Source organism: Dasypus novemcinctus, chromosome X, assembly GCF_030445035.2.
Source record: "Dasypus novemcinctus isolate mDasNov1 chromosome X, mDasNov1.1.hap2, whole genome shotgun sequence".
In the NCBI taxonomy this organism is placed as follows: domain Eukaryota; kingdom Metazoa; phylum Chordata; class Mammalia; order Cingulata; family Dasypodidae; genus Dasypus; species Dasypus novemcinctus.
Window position 1 is genome coordinate 9,913,259 of NC_080704.1, and position 19,620 is coordinate 9,932,878.

The 19,620-nt window shown below is 59.8% G+C and overlaps 1 protein-coding gene across 1 annotated transcript in view; it reads left to right on the forward strand.

Moving 5' to 3' along the window:
* Positions 1–19,620, forward strand: part of LOC131277186 (protein Shroom2-like) — a 106,642-nt gene that overhangs the window by 67,366 nt on the left and 19,656 nt on the right. Inside the window, exon 2 of the mRNA XM_058291308.2 lies at positions 14,121–14,272. Coding sequence (XP_058147291.1) covers positions 14,121–14,272 — 152 coding nt within the window. The remainder of the gene's footprint in view (positions 1–14,120; positions 14,273–19,620) is intronic.

A 19,620-nucleotide genomic window follows, 5' to 3' on the forward strand; every position in this document is an offset into this window, starting at 1 on the left:
AGGACGGGAACGTCCGTCACAAACGAGCAGCCGCGTGTCCTGGTGCCGGCACTTCTTCCTGTTCCGTCATGGCGCGCCTGTCCTTGGAGAGTGCGTCGTCACTTGGAAAGCTGCAGAGCTAGGTCATTCCGGCCATCGCTCCGTAGGAGGCGCCTTGTTTTCCGAGCCTGCGGGGCGGGGGGCCGGGAGGAAGGCTGACCTGCGCCGCTGGCCCGGGGGCTGGCGTGGGGCCGCCCGGACAGGCTGGTGTTCTTGAGAGCAGCCACCGCAGCCCAAGCCTGCGGGGCGAGGATCCCCTGCCCCCGCGCTCACAGTGAAAGCCGGCCTCAGGCAGGAGCTCTGCTCCTCGACGCTCACGCTTCTGGCCAACTTCCTGGAAACCTTGCCAGCCCCTTGTGCGCAGGCGTTTATGGAGGAGGGAAGGGACAGGGACCCCAAGACTCAGGTTGCATCCTCCGCGTGACATTCGTCATTTGGCGGGTTGGGGGCTTAAGGGGGTGGTGAGGAGGCGACGTGGTCCCTGCGGCGAGGGGCAGCCTGGAGCATGAGCGGGCAAGCCAGCCGTGGGTGGGTGGGGTGGGGTGGCCTGGCAGCACACAGGCAAGAGAGCCCCCCGCCTCTGAGGAGGGGGACAAGGGGACGCCGTAGCTGGTGTGGGCTGCTGGGGACAGGGTGGCGCTCTGGAACCACGAGGCCGTTTGCTTCGAGGTGGCGGGACTGGGCTGCGGCCGGCCAGGCCTCGTGGGCTCAGGCCAGCTTGAGAGCGGGGGCGCGGGCCTCGCGCCGGAGGTCTGGGGCGGCCTGGCTTTGCTTGGAGCTTGACCGGCTGCCACACCCCAGCAGGGCCTGGGCAGGTATGTGGTGGCCACGGCGGGGGTGGGTGTGCCAGGGACGCTGCTCAGCTCCCCCCAGGGGCACAGGACAGCCCCCAACCAAGGCCGATCAGACCCCAGGCGCCGTGCCGACAGCCTTGGCTGGCCCGCTGTGTTCCGTCGTCCATGCTGCGCCGTCTGGACCCTCGGGTTTCTGGTTTTGCGCCGTCGCAGGAGGCGCTGGTGCAGACGTCCCTGGCGTGCTCTTTTGCTGGCGTGCACGCACGCTGCCGGGCCGTACGTCCTTCAACCTCTTCCGGGCACTTGTCTGCGTAGGTCCACCTGGGACACGGGGGTCACGAGTGCTCCCCGTCCTTTCCGGCACCTTGTCTGTTGTAGCCTTGGCCTTGGCATCGAGGAGCTGCACCTCTTCCCCGCCCCGGCTGTGTGCCCGGCTCCAGGATGGGTATGCCTGCTTCCCGTCAGGGGCCCCTGGGAGGAGAGGCACTGCATGAGGAGGCCAGGGAAGGGACGAGGGCAGGTGTGGTGATGAAGGAGCCGGGCACGGGAGCCGGACATGAGGGGGAGAGCCGGGCACGAGAGCCGGGCATGAGGGGGGGAGCTGGGCACAAGCGGGAGAGCCGGTCATAAGAGAGAGAGCCGGGTACGATGGGGAGAGCTGGGCACGAGGGGGAGAGCCGGGCGTGAGAGCCGTGCATGAGGGGGAGAGCCGGGCACAAGAGCCAGGCACAGGGACGGCTGAGAGAGAGCTGGGCCTGGGAGCTGGGCACAAGGGGGAGAGCCGGGCACGAGAGGGAGAGCCGGGCATGAGGGGGAGAGCCGGGCACGAGGGGGAGAGCCGGGCACGAGGGGAGAGCCGGGCACGAGAGGGAGAGCCGGGCATGAGGGGAAGAGCCGGGCACAAGGGTAGAGCCGGGGACGAGGGGGAGAGCCAGGCATGAGAGCCACGCATGAGGGGGAGAGCCAGGCATGAGAGCTGGGCACGAGAGTCAGGCACAGGGACGGCCAAGAGGGAGAGCTGGGCCTGGGACCTGGGCACAAGGGGGAGAGCTGGGCACGAGAGGGAGAGCTGGGCACGAGGGGGAGAACCGGGCACGAGGGGTAGAGCCGGACACGAGGGGAGAGCCGGGCACGAGGGGGAGAGCCGGGCATGAGAGCCAGACACGAGAGCCAGGCACAGGGACAGCCAAGAGGGAAAGCTGGGCATGGGAGTTGGGCACAAGGGGGAGAGCTGGGCACGAGAGGGAGAGCTGGGCACAAGGGGGAGAACCGGGCACGAGGGGTAGAGCCGGACACAAGGGGAGAGCCGGGCACGAGGGGGAGAGCCGGGCATGAGAGCCAGACACGAGAGCCAGGCACAGGGACAGCCAAGAGGGAAAGCTGGGCGTGGGAGTTGGGCACAAGGGGGAGAGCTGGGCACTAAAGGGAGAGCCGGGCACGAGGGGAGAGCCGGGCACGGGAGCTAGGCATGAGGGGGGAGCTGGGCACGGCAGGGAGAGCCGGGCACGAGAGCTGGGCATGAGGTGGAGAGCTGGGCAAGAGAGCCAGGCACAGGGACGGCCAAGAGGGAGAGCCGGGCCCGGGAGCTGGGCACAAGGGGCAGAGCCAGGCACGAGAGCTGGGCACGGGGGGCAGAGCCGGGCACGAGAGCTGGGCACAAGAGGGGAGCTAGGGCCTCAGGCAGTCCTCGGAGGAGAAGCATGCCCTCTGGCCTGGGAAGGCGGTGCCCACAGGGAGCCCGAGGAGGCCGCACCCTCCGTCTGGGGCGTGAGCAGCGCCCCATGGGCCCTCGGCTGGGAAGAAGGCGCAGTGGAGCAGCAGAGGAGCAGGGGCCAGCTGGATCCGCTACCCTATCCGCGGCCCTCTGCACGGCAGCGTTGGTGGGCACTGGCAGGCTCGTGGCTGCGTCCCGCCTCGGACGCGCTCGTCTTCTGGCCACATCGGACAGATCCCGACAGGGAAGGAGACGGTGGAAAGCGCAGTCCCCTGTTGACGCGGTGGCCGTCACAGCCCTAAGGCTTCTAAACATCTGCCTGTGACTCTTCCGTTCTCCTAAGAGCCAGTGGGGACAGTGCGTCCATTTCCCGCTTTTCACCGGCTTGACTGCAGGTGCACGGTGCTTGAACCCAGAGGCCTGGGAATTTACCCCTGCAACGGTATTTTCTCGGGGGGGAAATGTGGTCTGGTGCTTACGCTAAACTCTTGGTAAGCATTCCATTTTATATCGCAGCCTTCTTTGTTTGGGAAACTTACTGAGTGCTGTAGTAGCTCAACGGGGAGAAGGAAACGTGAACTTGGTTTTGCAGTGAACGTTGAGTCCGTCTGGAATAACGGAGCCTCGGCAGGCGTTCTCCGTCTTCTCACAGCACTGGGCAGCCGCTCTGCCCGGTCGCTCTGCGCGTCGCGAGTGAAGCGGGCACTTGTACCGCGTCCACTGCTGCTGTCCTTGGGTTACACGCCAGGAAGCGGATACTTGCCGCTGGGCGGGGGGGGGGGGTGGAAATCCAGGATTCTGGTCCCCACCTGGACACTGACAAGTGATGCCAGCCCCGAGGGCGTGCTTTGTCAGTATGCATGGACGGCACTTTCACGTTTCCAGGGTGTTTTCGGGGTTGCTTCCTGGCTGTCCTGGGGCGTAAGGCATCCACCCTGTTTTTTGAGCGATGAAACCGAGGCACAGAAAGTTAAGTCATTTCCTCCGAGTCGCGCACTTTGGTGAGTGGCAGGAACAAGTCCGCTGTACCGGGTCCCTCCTCTTTTCACGCCACCCGTGACGCCCGGCCGCCACCCCCAGCCCCCGGCCGGCCCGCGCTCGCGTAGCCCCGCCTCTGAGCATCCCTGCTGGGGCACTGCTCACGTGGCGTTTGTGTCAGCCGGGCCGTGCGGAGGCCGACCCCAGGCGGTGACCTGCGCAGGGCTGCTGGCAGAGGAGCCCCGTGCTGCACCAAGGCGCTGGCAGCTGGCTGCACCGGTGGAGTCCCCGGGAAGCCGCCCCCCGCCCCCCAGCGGCCGTGCCAGGCAGCCACCCGGGCCAGCCGTGGGCCTCGCTGGAGCCGCGCGGGGGGCGGACCTGGGGTTCCTCGTGCCCGCCGGGAGCAGACAAAAGCACCCTGGAGTTAGGAAGGAAGCCCTCGTCCTCAGGGTCCTTCCAGCACCGTCTGCCCACAAAGCTTAGCACTGTGCCAGCTGGCCGAGGAGAGAGCTCCCAGGGTCCGCCCCGCATCTCAGGGGCGGGCACAGAGGCTGGGTTTGGAGTGAGAGGCGCACACTGGAAACTGGCCCTGCGCGGGATCTTCCTTCCTCGGCACAGTGTCGGGAGCGGTGGTGTGGCGAGCACGTCATGGAACGCCGCTCCCGGGTCCCTCTCATGTGCTTGGCACGTGGCCTCTGGGCACAGCACCCTTGGGACCCCCTTGCGAAGCCCCGGAGCTCCAGGCTTCTGTGGCGGAACCGTGGGCACGGCCCGCCCGGGGAGGAGGCCGCGCGCTGGGCGCGCCCCGTCTCGCCATGGAGCCCGTGAACGCTGGCCACGGGCCGGGCGGCGGTTCCTGGGGTCTCTGACCAGCCGCACTGGCCTCTGAGCTGGCCCCTCCACCTGCCTGATGCGAGTCCCGTTCGCGGCCCGTTTCTTTGGACTTCATGTCATCGCGCTCTCCTCTTGAAGAGCCGGTGCTTTCCTGGTTTCCTCTAGACTCGTGGCTGCTGACCACTGCCCTTACAGACTCCAGCCTTGTCCTGTCGCCTGGCCACGTGCCCCCTTGGCCCAGGAACAGGGCACTAGCCTTGGGGTCTCTGTCCGTCACCCTGGCCCCTGCTTCTTGCCAGGCCATGCCTGGCTTTGCCTGCCCTGGGGACGCGTGCACCCAGCCTGCAACGCAGAGGGCGGCGGGGAGCGCGTCCGCCTCTTCAGAGCAGATTTTGTTTTCTTAAGGACTGTACAATCCTGACTCTGTCCTTTAGGCCCAAGGCATACAAAGGGGGTTTTAACATTTATTTTGTTATTTCCTTGTTTTGTTTGGTCACGTCCCTCGCTTTTTTGTGTGCGGGTCGTGAGCTAAAGGCATTGCCTTTTGAAGTCTCAGCCCGTTGGGGTGGTGCTTTCGTTTTCCACGGGCTTCTCTGTTACCAGAGCCCACGGCGTCTGGCCTGGGAGCGACAGTGAGGATGAGATCTGCTCTCAGATTATCTTGCAATTGGAAACTTCTGGATGAGTCACTTTTCCTCTCTGAAGGCACTGAGCGCAAACAGAATGAGCCAAAGAGTTAAATTAAGCAGACCAAGGAAGTGACTTCAGTTCTTGTTTTAGCTAACAGGAGGCATCGGCTTTGTCTCGCAGCCCCACGCTCTGGAAAGCGAAGCATCCCCGACACTGTGGTAACTGATAAGTGCGTGCGTGAGCCTCAGCTTTTGAAGTGGGATAGTGACTCTTTAGAAAAACAAAGTTGTTCTTCCTCCTTTTCATCTCTCGTAATCAGGATTTTCCAAACCACTCAAACTTTAAACACCAGTCTTATTCAGACCAGCGTCCCCTTGACTTTGTGTCCCTCAGCTCAGCTGTCAGGCCTTTCTCCACTGAGAACCTCAATGTCGTCTTCAGACCAGCGTCCCCTTGACTTTGTGTCCCTCAGCTCAGCTGTCAGGCCTTCCTCCACTCAGAACCTCAATGACGTCTTCAGAGCTGTTTCCCCTTGACTTTGCGTCCCTCAGCTCTGCTGTTAATGCCTTTCTCCACTGAGAACCTCGGTGTCTTCTTTAGACCAGTGTCCCCTTGCCTTTGTGTCCCTCAGCTTGGCTGTCAGGCCTTCCTCCACTCAGAACCTCAGTGTCTTCTTCAAAGCTGTTTCCCCTTGTCTTTGCGTCCGTCAGCTCGGCTGTCACGCCTTCCTCCACAGCTTCTCCTGAGGTCCTTAGTCCTTGCCTCTCTTAGTCTGTGTTTCCTGTATTAGTTTAAGCCCCTATATCCGGGCATCAAGTACGTCACAGCCTTCCCAGGCAGGTGCCCGTCAGGGCCCCTTCCTTATCATTTGATCCTTACGCAGAAATTAATGCTGGGTATAACCTTCCGGAAGTGTTATCTTAATGATACGCGCCCTCTCCGCCTTCCGTGCTTTCACTGGGCCCCCAGTGCCCACAGGATAGTCCAGGTTCTGAGTCAAGGTCCAGTTCCTAATCTCCCCGCTTTCTGCCCTGATCTGCAAACCCTCTCCTGGCTTGCCGCTGTGCCGCGCCGTGGGCTTTCTCCCATGCGCGCCCTCTGGGCCGTGCGCCCTGCTCTCTCGGCAGGTGCCCCGCGTGGCCGCCGCCAATTGGGAAGAGCCTTTTCGTCCCCAGCCGAGGAAGGCGCGCTGGTGTCGCTCCTCCCCACCCGCTCCGTCCCTTTGGGCAGGGGCCTCGTCCCACGGGAATAAAAGCTCCTTTAGCCCCGAGTCTTCAGCCTGGATCGCCCGTGACGTCTGTTACGTGAGGCTTGGAGCAACGAGACTCTTGCGACCTGGCTCCGCGTTGCCCTGCGGGGGTCCCTGGCCTTCATTTCCTCCAGGGCGAGAAGGCAGCCCACATGCCAACGCTCCCCCGGCGCCGCCCCGAGTCCTCCGCACCTCTGCGATTCCTAAGTCAGCGCAGCACTGGGCCCGCGGTGGGACGTAGCTGTGCCCCCCTGGCTTGCTGCAGAGGGCTTTCTGGTTAGGGTAGTCGAGGCTGAGAACGGATCCTGGCGCTCTAGGAGGGGGCTGCCCCTCTCGTGGCGCTGTGATGCCACAGACTCTGGGCAGTTGGCGCTCAGCTGTCACGCTGAGTGTGTCCCTCTGTCCCTGCCTTGCAGTGCACAGCTGTGTGTCTGTAATGTGTGCCCCAATCACCGGAGGCAGGCTGGCAGGCAGAGCATCCCCTTTCAAAGACATCTGGGAAAACCGGACCAGCTTCACGTTGGTCATTGCGCAGCCTAGTTAGGCAGGATGGCGTAAGAGTGTCGGTGGGGGCACTTTTTAAAGAGATTTATTTTATTTATTTAATCCCCCCCTCGTTGTCTGCACTGGCTGTCTGCTCTCTGTGTCTGTTCGTTGTGTGCTCATCTTCCTTTTAGCAGACACCAGGAACCGAACCTGGGACCTCCCAGGGGGCGCTCAGTCACTCGAACCACCTCTGCTCCCTGCTTGTTGTGTCTGTCATTGTGTTTCCTCCGTGTGTCTCCTCCTTGTATCGTTATGTTGCGTCAGCCTGCCGTGCCAGCCAACCACTCCAGCTTGCTGTCTTGCTTGCCTTCTTTAGGAGGCCCCAGGAACCCAGGACCTCCCATGTGGTAGGTGGGTGCCCCGCTGCTTGAGCCACATCTACTTCAGTAGGAGCTTTTGAAAGGTGTTTTTCCTCGCTTACAGCTACTTCCCCTAGAGAAGAAAAAGTATCAGAGAGATATTTTCTCTTGGTGAGGAGGCCGAGGGAGGGAGGAAGGAAGGAAAGAAGGAAAGAAAGAAGGAGAGGGAGGGAGAATGAAAAAGAGAAGGAAGGAGGGAGAGGGAGAGAGAAAGGGAGAGAGGGAGGCAGGCAGGCAGGTTAGTTTATCTCCTAAATCAAAACATACGTGTGCTGGGAAATGTAGGTGGCGTGTGCTTAGGGGAGACGAATGATGCTTTGGGATGTAGCTGACCTTCAGAGGGCAGGGGCTTTCCCACTCTTTATAGATGGGAAGAAAAGGTTTTCTTGGATACTCTCCTCCAAGGTGTGTGGGTCGGGGGAGAACAGCATGTTAGGCTTCCGCCCGTCTGCTGACTCTCACGTGGGGCCAAACTAGATTTTTTACTCTGATTTTTTAGATATGAAGGAATGCTAACATCTTAAAGGCACAAAAAATGAGGGTCTGTCCTTAGAAATTTGTGAAGGTAGAAACTACCACATACCTGAATGTACATTTTGGGGGTAAAGGATATTGTGGGCCCTGTTCAAAGTAAAAGTCAAATGAATTACCTTATTAGCACATGGCTCACGTGTTCTTGTCCTCATCTGTGATCACGGCCAGCACTTCCATGTGTCGTGCTTGTGTGCTTTACTGAATTCTTAGCACTAGTAGTTTCTAGGCCTTCTTCTAGCCTAGTGTGCAAACTGGATTCTCTCTTTTTTTCTCCCAAGGATGGAGTTTCTTTATTTATTTCCCTCCCCTTCCCCTTCCCCCCATTGTCTGCTGCGTCCATTCACTGTGTGTTCTTCTCTGTCTGCTTGGATTCTTGTCAGCGGCACCAGGTATCTGTGTTTCTTTTTGTTGCGTCATCTTGCTGCATCAGCTCTCCGTGTGTGTGGCACCATTCCTGGGCAGGCTGTGCTTTTTTCGTGCAGGGTGGCTCTCCTTATGGGGTGTACTCCTTGTGCATGGAGCTCCCCTACGCGGGGGACACCCCTGTATGGCAGGGCACTCCTTGCGCACATCAGCACTGCGCATGGGCCAGCTCACCACACTGGTCAGGAGGCCCTGGGTTTGAACCTTGGACCTCCCATTTAGTAGACGAGTGCTCTTTCCATTGAGCCAAATCTGCTTTCCTGGATTCTCAGTTTACACCAGGCATCCATTGACAATAGAGTTGGAATTATGAAAACTTATCTGTATTTATAGAGGTCGACGTTTATGACTTTTGGAAGAGGGAAATGTATGTATTCATATAAATTATTTTCTTTCTGCTCTGTTCTAGAGCAGAGTTTCTAGAATAGCACAAACTATAGTTTTAACTACCTGCTGACTCAGAGGCTCCTGTTGGTAGTAAATATTTACATTCCGTCGTGAAGGTGGTCTTTTCGGGCAGGACAGTGTAATTCCTTATCCTGAATAAGGTTGGTGGTGGGCAAGTTCAGCTAAGAGTTGTTGGGAATTATCGTGTTGCACACATAGCCTACACCTGGAACCTCGTGTTTTTTCACATTAGCCTGGTCTGCCTCACTGACCGCAGTGGCTGGAGCCTGCCTGCAGGTGCACTGTGTTGTCCACGGCAGACACGACAAAGAAAGGAAAAAAGAGCAGATTCTCAGTCTGCGGCCCGTCGCTGTGGAATCCACCCGCAGAGAAGAGCTGCGCGTCGTTACCAGGTGGGGGTTCTGGAAGACGGGAAGGATTTCATAGAGACTGACGCCAGGCTGTCGGAGGCTGCCTGCCCTGGCAGCCCCGGGCCCCCGGAGTTGGGAGACCCCCAAGGCCGGCTCGTGCTTGGCCTCCTCGCCTGCATCCACGTTTGCATCATCTTGGAAGTCAGACGCTCCTCCAGCCTGCACGCTGGCGTTGTGTGGTCCGCAGCGGAGCAGAAGTGGGAGAGGCACAAGCGGTAGCCCCTAGTGGGACAGCGGGGGCGTGTGGAACCGCTCGCCCGGGCGGGTCTCCTGCGCAGGGTCTCCTGTGCAGAACCATTCCAGACCCCCAGCCTGGCTCGCCTCTTCCCTGTGTTTCCCAGGCTCCCCCAGCCCGACTCGCCTCTTCCCGTGCTTCCCATTGGCTTTCTCCAGCACTGCCTGTCCCTTTAGATGCCTGGACACGTGCCGTCTTTCCTCCTGCAGGCGTGAGGCTCCTCCTCTCTAAAAAGCTACCTTCCTTAAAGGCCGTATCCTAAGGGCCACTTGCTCCATGATCTTCCTGGTGCATCCTCTCCTAAGAGGGCAAAAAGGTTTCCCACCTGTGCAGTACCCTGTTGCTTTAGTCTGTGCTGCTGTATTCCTGCGCCTTGGTTCCTCTAGAAAGCGGGGCTCCAGGTCGGGCAGTGGCAGTCCCAGGAGCACTGTAGAAATGCAGGGGGGCCCCCGGGCCTGCCGACTCGGCCCCTGATGATTTGGAAGCACGTTACGGTTTGAGAAGCCCGGGCTCTTAAGAGCACACATATCTTCGAGGTCAGAGCTGCACTTTTTTTTTTTAAGTTTTTTTAAACATTTATTTTTTATTTATCTCCCCCACCCCCACCCCCCCATTTGTCTGCTCTCTGTGTCCATTCGCTGTATGCTTTTCTTTGACTGTTTCTATTCTTAGCAGCAGCACTGGGAATCTGTGTCTCTTTTTGTTGCGTCATCTTGTTGTGTCAGTTCTCTGTGTGTGCGGCTCCATTCCTGGGCAGGCTGTACTTTCTTTCGCGCTGGGCAGCTCTCCTTACGGAGCGCACTCCTTGTGCGTGGGGCTCCCCTACGCAGGGGACGCCCCTGTGTGGCAGGGCACTCCTTGCGCGCATCAGCATTGCGCATAGGCCAGCTCCACACGGGTCAAGGAGGCCCGGGGTTTGAACCGTGAACCTCCCATGTGGTAGGCGGACACCCTATCCACTGGGCCAAGTCCGCTTTGCGAATCTGCACTTTTTAAAATTTTTAATTTTTAAAATCTATCCACCCCCCCTTTGTGGCTTGCTTGCTGTCTGCTCTCTTTGTCCATTTGCTGTGTGTTCTTCGGTGTGTCTGTATTTATTTTTATTTATTCTCCCCGTGTGGCTTGTGCTTGTTGTCTGCTCTCTGTGTCCATTCACTACATGCTCTTCTGTGTTTTTTTTACTTGTCTCCCTTTTTGGTTGCGCCACCTTGCTGAGTTGGTGTTCCGCGGTGTCTGCTGGCCAGGCGGCACTCCACAGCGCTTGCGGGCCGGGCGGCTCTCCGCAGCATGCGGACGAGCCTGCCTTCACAAGGAGGCCCAGAGATGTGAACCCAGGGTCTCCTGTTCGTAGGCGGGAGCCCAACTGCTTGAGCCACAGCCGTTTCCCTGGATCTGCATTTTTTAAACCCCCCCCCCCCCAAGAACCGAACACGTCTTTTGTGCGTTGTACTAGCTTAATAAATATGTGCTGCAGGAATCAGTGAGTCTCAGCCCTGCACACGGCGGCTCGTTTGCACGCCCCGCGCGCTTCAGGCAGTAGTTACTCGGTGCAGACCTGAGTCGCAGCAGTAATTGCGCGGTTACTTTCTGGGCCCGTCACCTTCTCCAGGCCCGGTTTTCCCTTCACATGTTCCATACCAGTTCTTTGGGGAAGGGGAGGGTGGGGAAACTGTCCAAGCTCTCCTGTAGCCGCTGGCCCCTGTCTGCCCTTGTTTGGGGGCACGCCCCGTTCTTCACCCCACGCTGTGGGGTCTGGGCACCCGCCCGGCGTGCTGGTGCCAGGGCGCCCCCTGCTGGCCCCAGGGAGCGCCGCCCGCCCTCCCCTCCTTGTGACAGCTCTGGGGCGCTGGCGTCTGTCCCTACCCTCCTTTGTCCTCTGCCTGGCCGCGCAGCCTGGCCGCGCCCCTGCTCTTTGGGCAACTCTGTCCTGGAGGACTTGTGCGCGTCTCTCCGTTTTCCGCCTAGGTGACCTCCATGCCCTTGCCCCATGTAGGCAGTTATTCCCTGAATGTGAATAATTCGCTTTCCTCGGACGGTCACCCGCACCCCAGACGCCGCCCCTGGATGCGCCTTTGCCGCTCTCGTGGGGCGCGTCAAAGCCCGAAAGCACCATCGCTTGCAGCCTGGGATTTAGCTACAGGCGGCTGTGCGCGCAGCCTCGGACGCTTAGTAGCCATCTGCCTGCTGTTTTTTTTTTAAAGATTTATTATTATTATTATTTTATTTCTCTCCCTCCCCCTGGTTGTCTGTTCTCTGTGTCTATTTGCTGTGTCTTCTTCTTTGTCCGCTTCTGTTGTTGTCAGCGGCATGGGAATCTTTTTGTTGTGTCATCTTGCTGTGTCAGCTCTCCATGTGTGTGACACCATTCTTGGGTAGGCTGCACTTCCTTTCGTGCTGGGCGGCTCTCCTTACAAAGTGCACTCCTTGCGCGTGGGGCTCCCCTAGGCGGGAGACACCCCTGCGTGGCGCAGCACTCCTTGCACGCATCACGGGTCAAGGAGGCCCGGGGTTTGAACCACGGACCTCCCATGTGGTAGACGGACGCCCTAACCACTGGGCCAAGTCCGCCACCACATCTGCCTGTTTTTACTTGGGATGGACTTGTCTGGGCCTTGGAAGGCAGCTGTTGACAGGAAGAGTAGCTGCACGTGTTTGTCGGGAGTGGGCTTTTCCTTTTGTTCTTGGCGTTGGTTTGCAGGGAACGGCTCCTTCATTAAAGGCAGAGTCCCTGCTTAGGGCAGGGCCTGGGGGACCCGGCTGCGGTATGAGAGCCGAGGCAGGGCCGCCTGCCACTGCCTTGAGATGACCAGTTTCCTGCTCCAGTTCTTGTGCTGACTGGTGAGCCATGGGGTCCAGCCTAGCGCCCCTGACCTTTCCAGCTGGGTCCTGCTGCGCTCAGAGCCAGGCGTTGCGTTCATGCATCCTCCTAGCCGTCTGTCAGGACAGGGCTGTTGAGTGTAGACCGGGGTCCCCGAACGTCTTCTGCAACAAACCAGAATAAGTATTTTTGGCTTTGGGGCCAGACGGCTCACTTCTGCCCCAAAGCAGCTGTAAGCAAAATGTAAACAGAGGGGTGTGGCCGTGTTGGGAAAAGTGTTTACAGAAACAGGCCGCTGGAGGCTGGAGCTGGCCCACAGGCCGCAGCTGCGGGCGCACCACTGCTCGGAAAACAGGCCTGCCCGCTGCGGTAAAGGCTGGGTTTGGCTAGGACTGCGCAGGAAAAAGTCGGTTCAGGATTTCCCGGGGTAAGAGGTACCATAAAGCGTGGCGGCCCGTGAGGTGCGAAGGAGCCGCAAACCCACAGAGCATTCCCTGTGCTTCGGGCGGGGTGGGAGGTCTTGAGGGCTGATAATCCAGTCGGGGCCCCGTGCTGGAGCCCACGCGGCAGCTCCTGGCGAGCGGGTGCAGAGACCAGCGCCCTCCCGCGGCGCAGCGGCGCAGGCACAGGGAAAGAGCCTGGTGGCACGGGACCCGGCGCTGTCACCCCTAGGCCACCAAGAAGGGGAAACACGTTGCCACGGGGATGAGCGCAGGAAGGCTCGTGGCCGCATGACACGAAATAGCCGAAAACTGGGAAGAAGCCGCGTCTGGCCGCCGTCGAAGGGGCGCGTCCGGTGTGGCCTGGCCGTGCACGAGGGCAGACGTTTGCCCTGGAAAGGAAAGGCATGCTGGCCCACGCCACAGCCTGGATGAGGCCCAAGCGCGATGCTAAGGAAGAAGCAGGCAGCATAGTCTGCGTGCTGTGGGGTTCCGTTTCTGAGCGCCGGCGCAGGCCCACACGGGCCGGGAGGTAGTCGGTGTCTGGAGGGCGGAGGGGCCCGTGGGAGGGGGCTGCCCACGCGCACGGCGTTCCTTCCCAAACTGGCTGGGCTGATGGACGCACAGCGAGCCGTCACCTTGTACACCTGCAGTGGGTGCGTTGTCTGCTGCGTGAATTCTTGCCCGATACAAAAATATGCCGAGGGAAGCGGACTTTGGCCCAGTGGTTAGGGCGTCCGTCTACCACATGGGAGGTCCAGGGTTCAAACCCCGGGCCTCCTTGACCCGTGTGGAACTGGCCCATGCGCAGTGCTGATGCACGCAAGGAGTGCCCTGCCACGCAGGGGTGTCCCCCGCGTAGGGAAGCCCCACGCGCAAGGAGTGTGCCCTGTAAGGAGAGCCGCCCAGCGTGAAAGAAAGTGCAGCCTGCCCAGGAGTGGCGCCACACACACGGACAGCTGACACAGCAAGATGATGCAACAAAAAGAAACACAGATTCCCGGTGCTGCTGATTCTGATAAGGATAGAAGCGGTCACAGAAGAACACACAGCGAATGGACACAGAGAACAGACAACTGGGGGGGCGGGGAGGGGAGGGAAATAAATAAATCTTAAAAAAAAAAAAGTAGGCCCTGGTGTGGACCATTGACCATGAGGTGCAGCGGTGCTCAGAGATGTATTCACCAAGTGCGATGAATGTCTCATGATGATGGAGGAGGTTGTTATGGGGGGAGGAGTGGGGGGAGGGGACTAGGGGGTATATGGGGACCTCATATTTTTTTAATGTAACATTAAAAAAATAAAGACAAAAAAAAAATGCCAGGGTACAAGCGGAATGTGGGGGAGATAAGGCGTACCTAATGAAAGTGACACACGGTTTCGTTCTGGCAGCGGAAACCCAGGTCTCAGATCCGTGTCCTCGGGTCCCTGGGCTGCCCCGTCTGCGCCCCTCAGTGGGCGGCGAGCCCGTGTCCTCGGGAGGCCGGCCGGAGCGCGGGCTGCTGTGGGAGGCGCGGTCGGGGCGTGCCCTCACCCCGCGAGGGAATGAGGCGGCCGCCAGGGTCCCTCCCGCACCCGCCGTGGGCCCGTGGGGTGGCGGGGCTCTCCCGGCGCGGGCCTCGAGCCCCGGGGCCGCCGGCTGCCTGGGGGCCGCCCGGCTCGCTCGTGCTCGGTGCGGGAGGCTGACGCCCCTCATCTGTGTGCTGCAGGTGGAAGAGGGCAGCAAGGCCGCGGCGGTGGACAAGTTGCTGGCAGGAGACGAGATTGTGGGCATCAACGACATCGGCCTCTCTGGGTTCAGACAGGAAGCCATCTGCCTGGTGAAGGGGTCCCACAGGACCCTGAAGCTGCTGGTGAAAAGGTAAGCCTGCGCCCCTTCTCCTGGTCACCACGGCAGGCGGAGGAGAGCGTCGGACGGCGCCTCGGCCACCTGCTGGGGTCGGGGGCTCGCCTGTGTCACCTCAGCCACCTGGTGGGGACTCAGGCTCTTCCATTTCACTTGGTGAGGACTCGGACTCACCCGTGTCGCCTCAGCCACCTGGTGAGGACTCAGCCTCTGCTGTATCACCTCAGTCATCTGGTGAGGACTTGGGCTCTCTTGTGTCACCTCAGCCACCTGGTGGGGACTTGGGCTCTCCTATGTCACCTCGGCCACCTGGCGAGGACTCGGGCTTGCCTGTGTCGCCTCAGTCATCTGGTGAGGACTGGGGCTTGCCCGTGTCACCTCAGCCACCTGGTGGGGACTCGGGCTCTTCCATGTCACCTGGTGAGGACTCGGGCTCACCCGTGTCGCCTCAGCCACCTGGTGAGGACTCAGCCTCTCCTGTATCACCTCAGTCATCTGGTGAGGACTTGGGCTCTCTTGTGTCACCTCAGCCACCTGGTGGGGACTTGGGCTCTCCTATGTCACCTCGGCCACCTGGTGAGGACTCGGGCTTGCCTGTGTCGCCTCAGTCATCTGGTGAGGACTGGGGCTTGCCTGTGTCACCTCAGCCACTTGGTGAGGACTTGGGCTCTCCCATGTCACCTCAGTCATCTGGTGGGGACTCGGGCTCTCCCATGTCACCTCGGCCACCTGGTGGGGACTCGGGCTCTCCTGTGTCACCTCGGCCACCTGGTGAGGACTTGGGCTCTCCTATGTCGCCTTAGTCATCTGGTGAGGACTCGGGCTCACCCATGTCACCTCAGCCACTGGTGGTGACTTGGGCTCTCCCCTGTCACCTCGGCCACCTGGTGAGGACTTGGACTCGCCTGTGTTGCCTCAGTCATCTGGTGGGGACTCAGGCTCTCCCATGTTACCTCAGTCACCTGGTGGGGACTTAGACTCTCCCGTGTCACCTCAGCCACCTGGTGAGGACTCGGGCTTGCCCGTGTCACCTCGGCCACCTGCTGGAGACTTGGGCTTGCCTGTGTCACCTCAGTCATCTGGTGAGGGCTTGGGCTCTCCTGTGTCACCTCAGTCACCAGGTGGGGACTCAGGCTCTCCTGTGTCACCTCAGCCACCTGGTGGGGACTCGGGCTTGCCCGTGTCACCTCAGCCACCTGGTGGGGACTTGGGCTCTCCCATGTCACCTCAGTCATCTGGTGAGGACTCGGGCTCTCCTGTGTTGCCTCAGCCATCTCATGGGGACTCGGGCTCTCCCTTGTCACCTCAGTCACCTGGTGGGGACTTAGGCTCTCCTGTGTCACCTTGGCCACCTGGTGAGGATCCAGGCTCTCTCGTGTCACCTCAGTCACCTGGTGGGGACTCGGGTTCTCCTGTGTCACCTCAGTCACCTGGTGGGGACTCGGGCTTGCCCGCGTCACCTCAGCCACCTGGTGGGGACTTGGGCTCTCTCGTGTCACCTCAGTCACCTGGTGGGGACTCGGGTTCTCCTGTGTCACCTCAGTCACCTGGTGGGGACTCGGGCTTGCCTGCGTCACCTCAGCCACCTGGTGGGGACTTGGGCTCTCCCGTGTCACCTCAGTCACCTGGTGGGGACTCGGGCTCTCCTGTGTTGCCTCAGCCGTCTCATGGGGACTCGGGCTCTCCCTTGTCACCTCAGTCACCTGGTGGGGACTCGGGTTCTCCTGTGTCACCTCAGTCACCTGGTGGGGACTCGGGCTTGCCCGCGTCACCTCAGCCACCTGGTGGGGACTCGGGCTCTCTCGTGTCACCTCAGTCACCTGGTGAGGACTCGGGTTCTCCTGTGTCACCTCAGTCACCTGGTGGGGACTCGGGCTTGCCCGCGTCACCTCAGCCACCTGGTGGGGACTTGGGCTCTCCCGTGTCACCTCAGTCATCTGGTGAGAACTCGGGCTCTCCTGTGTTGCCTCAGCCGTCTCATGGGGACTCGGGCTCTCCCTTGTCACCTCAGTCACCTGGTGGGGACTCGGGCTTGCCCGCGTCACCTCAGCCACCTGGTGGGGACTTGGGCTTGCCTGTGTCACCTCAGTCACCTGGTGGGGACTCGGGTTCTCCTGTGTCACCTCAGGCACCTGGTGGGGACTCGGGCTTGCCTGCGTCACCTCAGCCACCTGATGGGGACTTGGGCTCTCCCGTGTCACCTCAGTCATCTGGTGAGAACTCGGGCTCTCCTGTGTTGCCTCAGCCGTCTCATGGGGACTCGGGCTCTCCCTTGTCACCTCAGTCACCTGGTGGGGACTTAGGCTCTCCTGTGTCACCTTGGCCACCTGGTGAGGATCCAGGCTCTCTCGTGTCACCTCAGTCACCTGGTGGGGACTCGGGTTCTCCTGTGTCACCTTGGCTAGCTGGTGGGGACTCGGGCCTTTTTGTTGTTTCTTTTCTTTCCTTTCCTTTTTCTTTTCCTTTTCCCCTTCCTTTTCCTTTATCCTTTTCTACCTGGGGGATATGTGTTCTTAGAACTCTCTCTGTTGTTCAAGGATGAATCCTGCCCCCCACATTTGAAAGAGTCCTTTTTTACTATCACTAGTGGTTTCCTTTTTTTTTATTATATGCCTTTGCGTGCTCATATCCTTTATTTGAGGAGAATGTAGCGTATTCTCCTGGCAGAGGGAAAGCTATGTGCCTGTATTTCAAAGAAAGTGGAGTGTTGTTGCCTGTTGTTTACACAAGGTGGCAGGTCAGTGCATTTTTAGCTTTTATACTAGAAATCGTGTGGCTGCCTGATAGACAGGGAAAGGTCGGCAGTGAGGCGTTTCTGGGCTGATGCCACGGGGAGCCAGCTGTCTGTTGCTGTAACTTAGGTGGCTGGGTGGAACTGGGGTGAATTTATGGGTTAGGATGGAGCAAAAGTAACGTTCCCTAGCACCCAAGCCTATCTTATTTGTTGCTTCCACATGAAAATAATTTCCCACCACGGTTTTTATAGTTGGCTAATTGATACTGAAGTGTTTACATTTAGTTTTTGTGTTTGTTTTTAAAGATTTATTTATTTATTTCTCTCCCCTCTCCCCCGCCCTGGTTGTCTGTTCTCTGTGTCTATTCGCTGTGTCTTCTTCTTTGTCCACTTCTGTTGTTGTCAGCGGCACGGGAATCTGTGTTTCTTTTTGTTGCGTCATCTTGTTGTGTCAGCTCTCCGTGTGTGCAGCTCCATTCCTGGGCAGGCTGCACTTTCTTTCACACTGGGCGGCTCTCCTTACGGGGCGCACTCCTTGCGCGTGGGGCTCCCCTACGTGGGGACACCCCTGCGTGGCAGGGGACTCCTGCGTGCATCAGCACTGCGCATGGGCCAGCTCCACACGGATCAAGGAGGCCCGGGGTTTGAACCGCGGACCTCCCATGTGGTAGACGGATGCCCTAACCACTGGGCCAAGTCCGCTTTCCACATTTAGTTTTTTTTTTTTGAAGTCTTAGTGTATTCTTTCAAAGTTGGGTGTCAATTTTTAAAGATAAATTGTTAAGCGTTTATCTTTGATTTCTAGTAAACACTTGAAGATGTTTTCCCAGAGGAAGATATATTCCTTCTTTTTTTTGCCCAAAGCAGCATCCAAGGAGGATGTTCAGAAATGTGGACGGAAAAAATTCCACTCTTTGCCCTGTTAACTTAGCAACCTGATTTCTAAATGGTGTCAGCTCCCTTGAACACTCTCCATTTATTAACTTCTTATGCTTTTTCTCTCTGTGCAAATAGAGGGGAAAATCTCCGATTGGCCGTGTGGCAGTCCTTTGGGTGGGATGGGCGTGAGTGATGCTGTCATAGCCTGTAATAATCACTGTCACCCTGTCAGCCCTCTATGGCAGGATTCGGGTAGGCTCAGGTGGACGGTGATGACAGGACGGGAAGCTAGTTCCACACAGATGTGCCGAGGACTTTAAACTGTCTCTGAAATTCTCCCTCGCTCCCCCTGGCTGGGAGGCACCCCTGAACCTTGCCATTTGGGTCACCATGCGCTCTTCCAGCTCTTGTGTGACCCTGGGGAGCTCCGGGTCTCAGCAGACCCACTGGCTCTCGTGCCCGGCGCCCGAGGACGTCCGAGGGAGCTGCGTTGATCTGCGTTAACGTGACTTGGTTGGAACCTTCCGGGCATCTGACGTCGATGAGCTCGTTCGGTCCCCGGCGTCCATGCTGGTGCCTCTGTCCAGGGCGTGTGGCCACAGTGACAGCAGAGGAGTCCTCGACGCCTGCTGGGGACAGAACCCGGGAGGCAGGCGTAGGTTCCCCAACTGCGTCTGACGAGATGAGAAGGAGGTTGGTGCCTGATTCCCAGGGCCCTTGGCAACTGGCGCCGCCGCTGCACGCCCGTCTTACAGATGGCGTAGCTGAGGCCCACGCGGTGACGTGAGGTGACCGAGATGGACTTCCAGACCAGGTCGGCAAAGCCCAGGCTCCTCCAGGAAGCCGGGCGCCTCACTACTCGCTCCAGCCTCAGACCAAAGCAAGGGAGGGGAGGGCTTCTAGAGGAGCCCCAGCGGCCAGCGTGAGGGGAACCGAGCCCTGCATGCCCAGGACCTCCTGTTGTCTTCAGTCCCCGGCGGTGCACGGAGCCGCAGACCTCACACCCGGAAGCTCCCTCGTGGTGCACGAAGCAGTCCCCGGGACAGAAGCTCCGGGACTGGTGCTGCCCCGGGGCTGGGGGCCCGGGACAAGAGACAAGCAGCCAGGAGCCGGCCTGGCCCCTGTGCCAGGCCGCGGAGCGCCGGTGGACGGAAACGGTTTGCGCCTCTGGTAGATGGAGAGGAACACCAGACCCCTCTTAGTCGTGTCTGAGCGAAGCCCGAAGACAAGAGCCCTGTGCAAACCGTAGAAGCGACCAGGCTCCTGTCCTGGCTGCGATGGGCTGAATGACGCCCCCCCCAGAGGCAAGTTCACGGGCCACGCTCCTGCCCTGTGGGTGTGGACACATGTGTAAATAGGCTCTTTGAGGATCCCATAAGGTGAGGCCATGCTGGATCCTTACAAGCAAGGACATTGGGCTGTGGACATCCAGGCCACGCCGGGGCCCAGAGAGAGATGGATGGCTGCATGGCGGAGGCAGAGAACGGTTGCCAGCAAGCCACAGGCTCCGGGGACAGCAGGGCCCGCCACAGCGGCCACATGGCAGAGGAGAGAACAGTCGCCAGCAAGCCACAGGCTCCGGAGACAGCAGGGCCCGCCACGGCGACCGCATGGCAGAGGCAGAGAAGGGTTGCCAGCAAGCCACAGGCTCTGGGGACAGCAGGGCCCGCCACAGCGGCCACATGGCAGAGGCAGAGAAGCCTCGCCAGCAAGCCACAGGCTCCGGGGACAGCAGGGCCCACCACAGCGG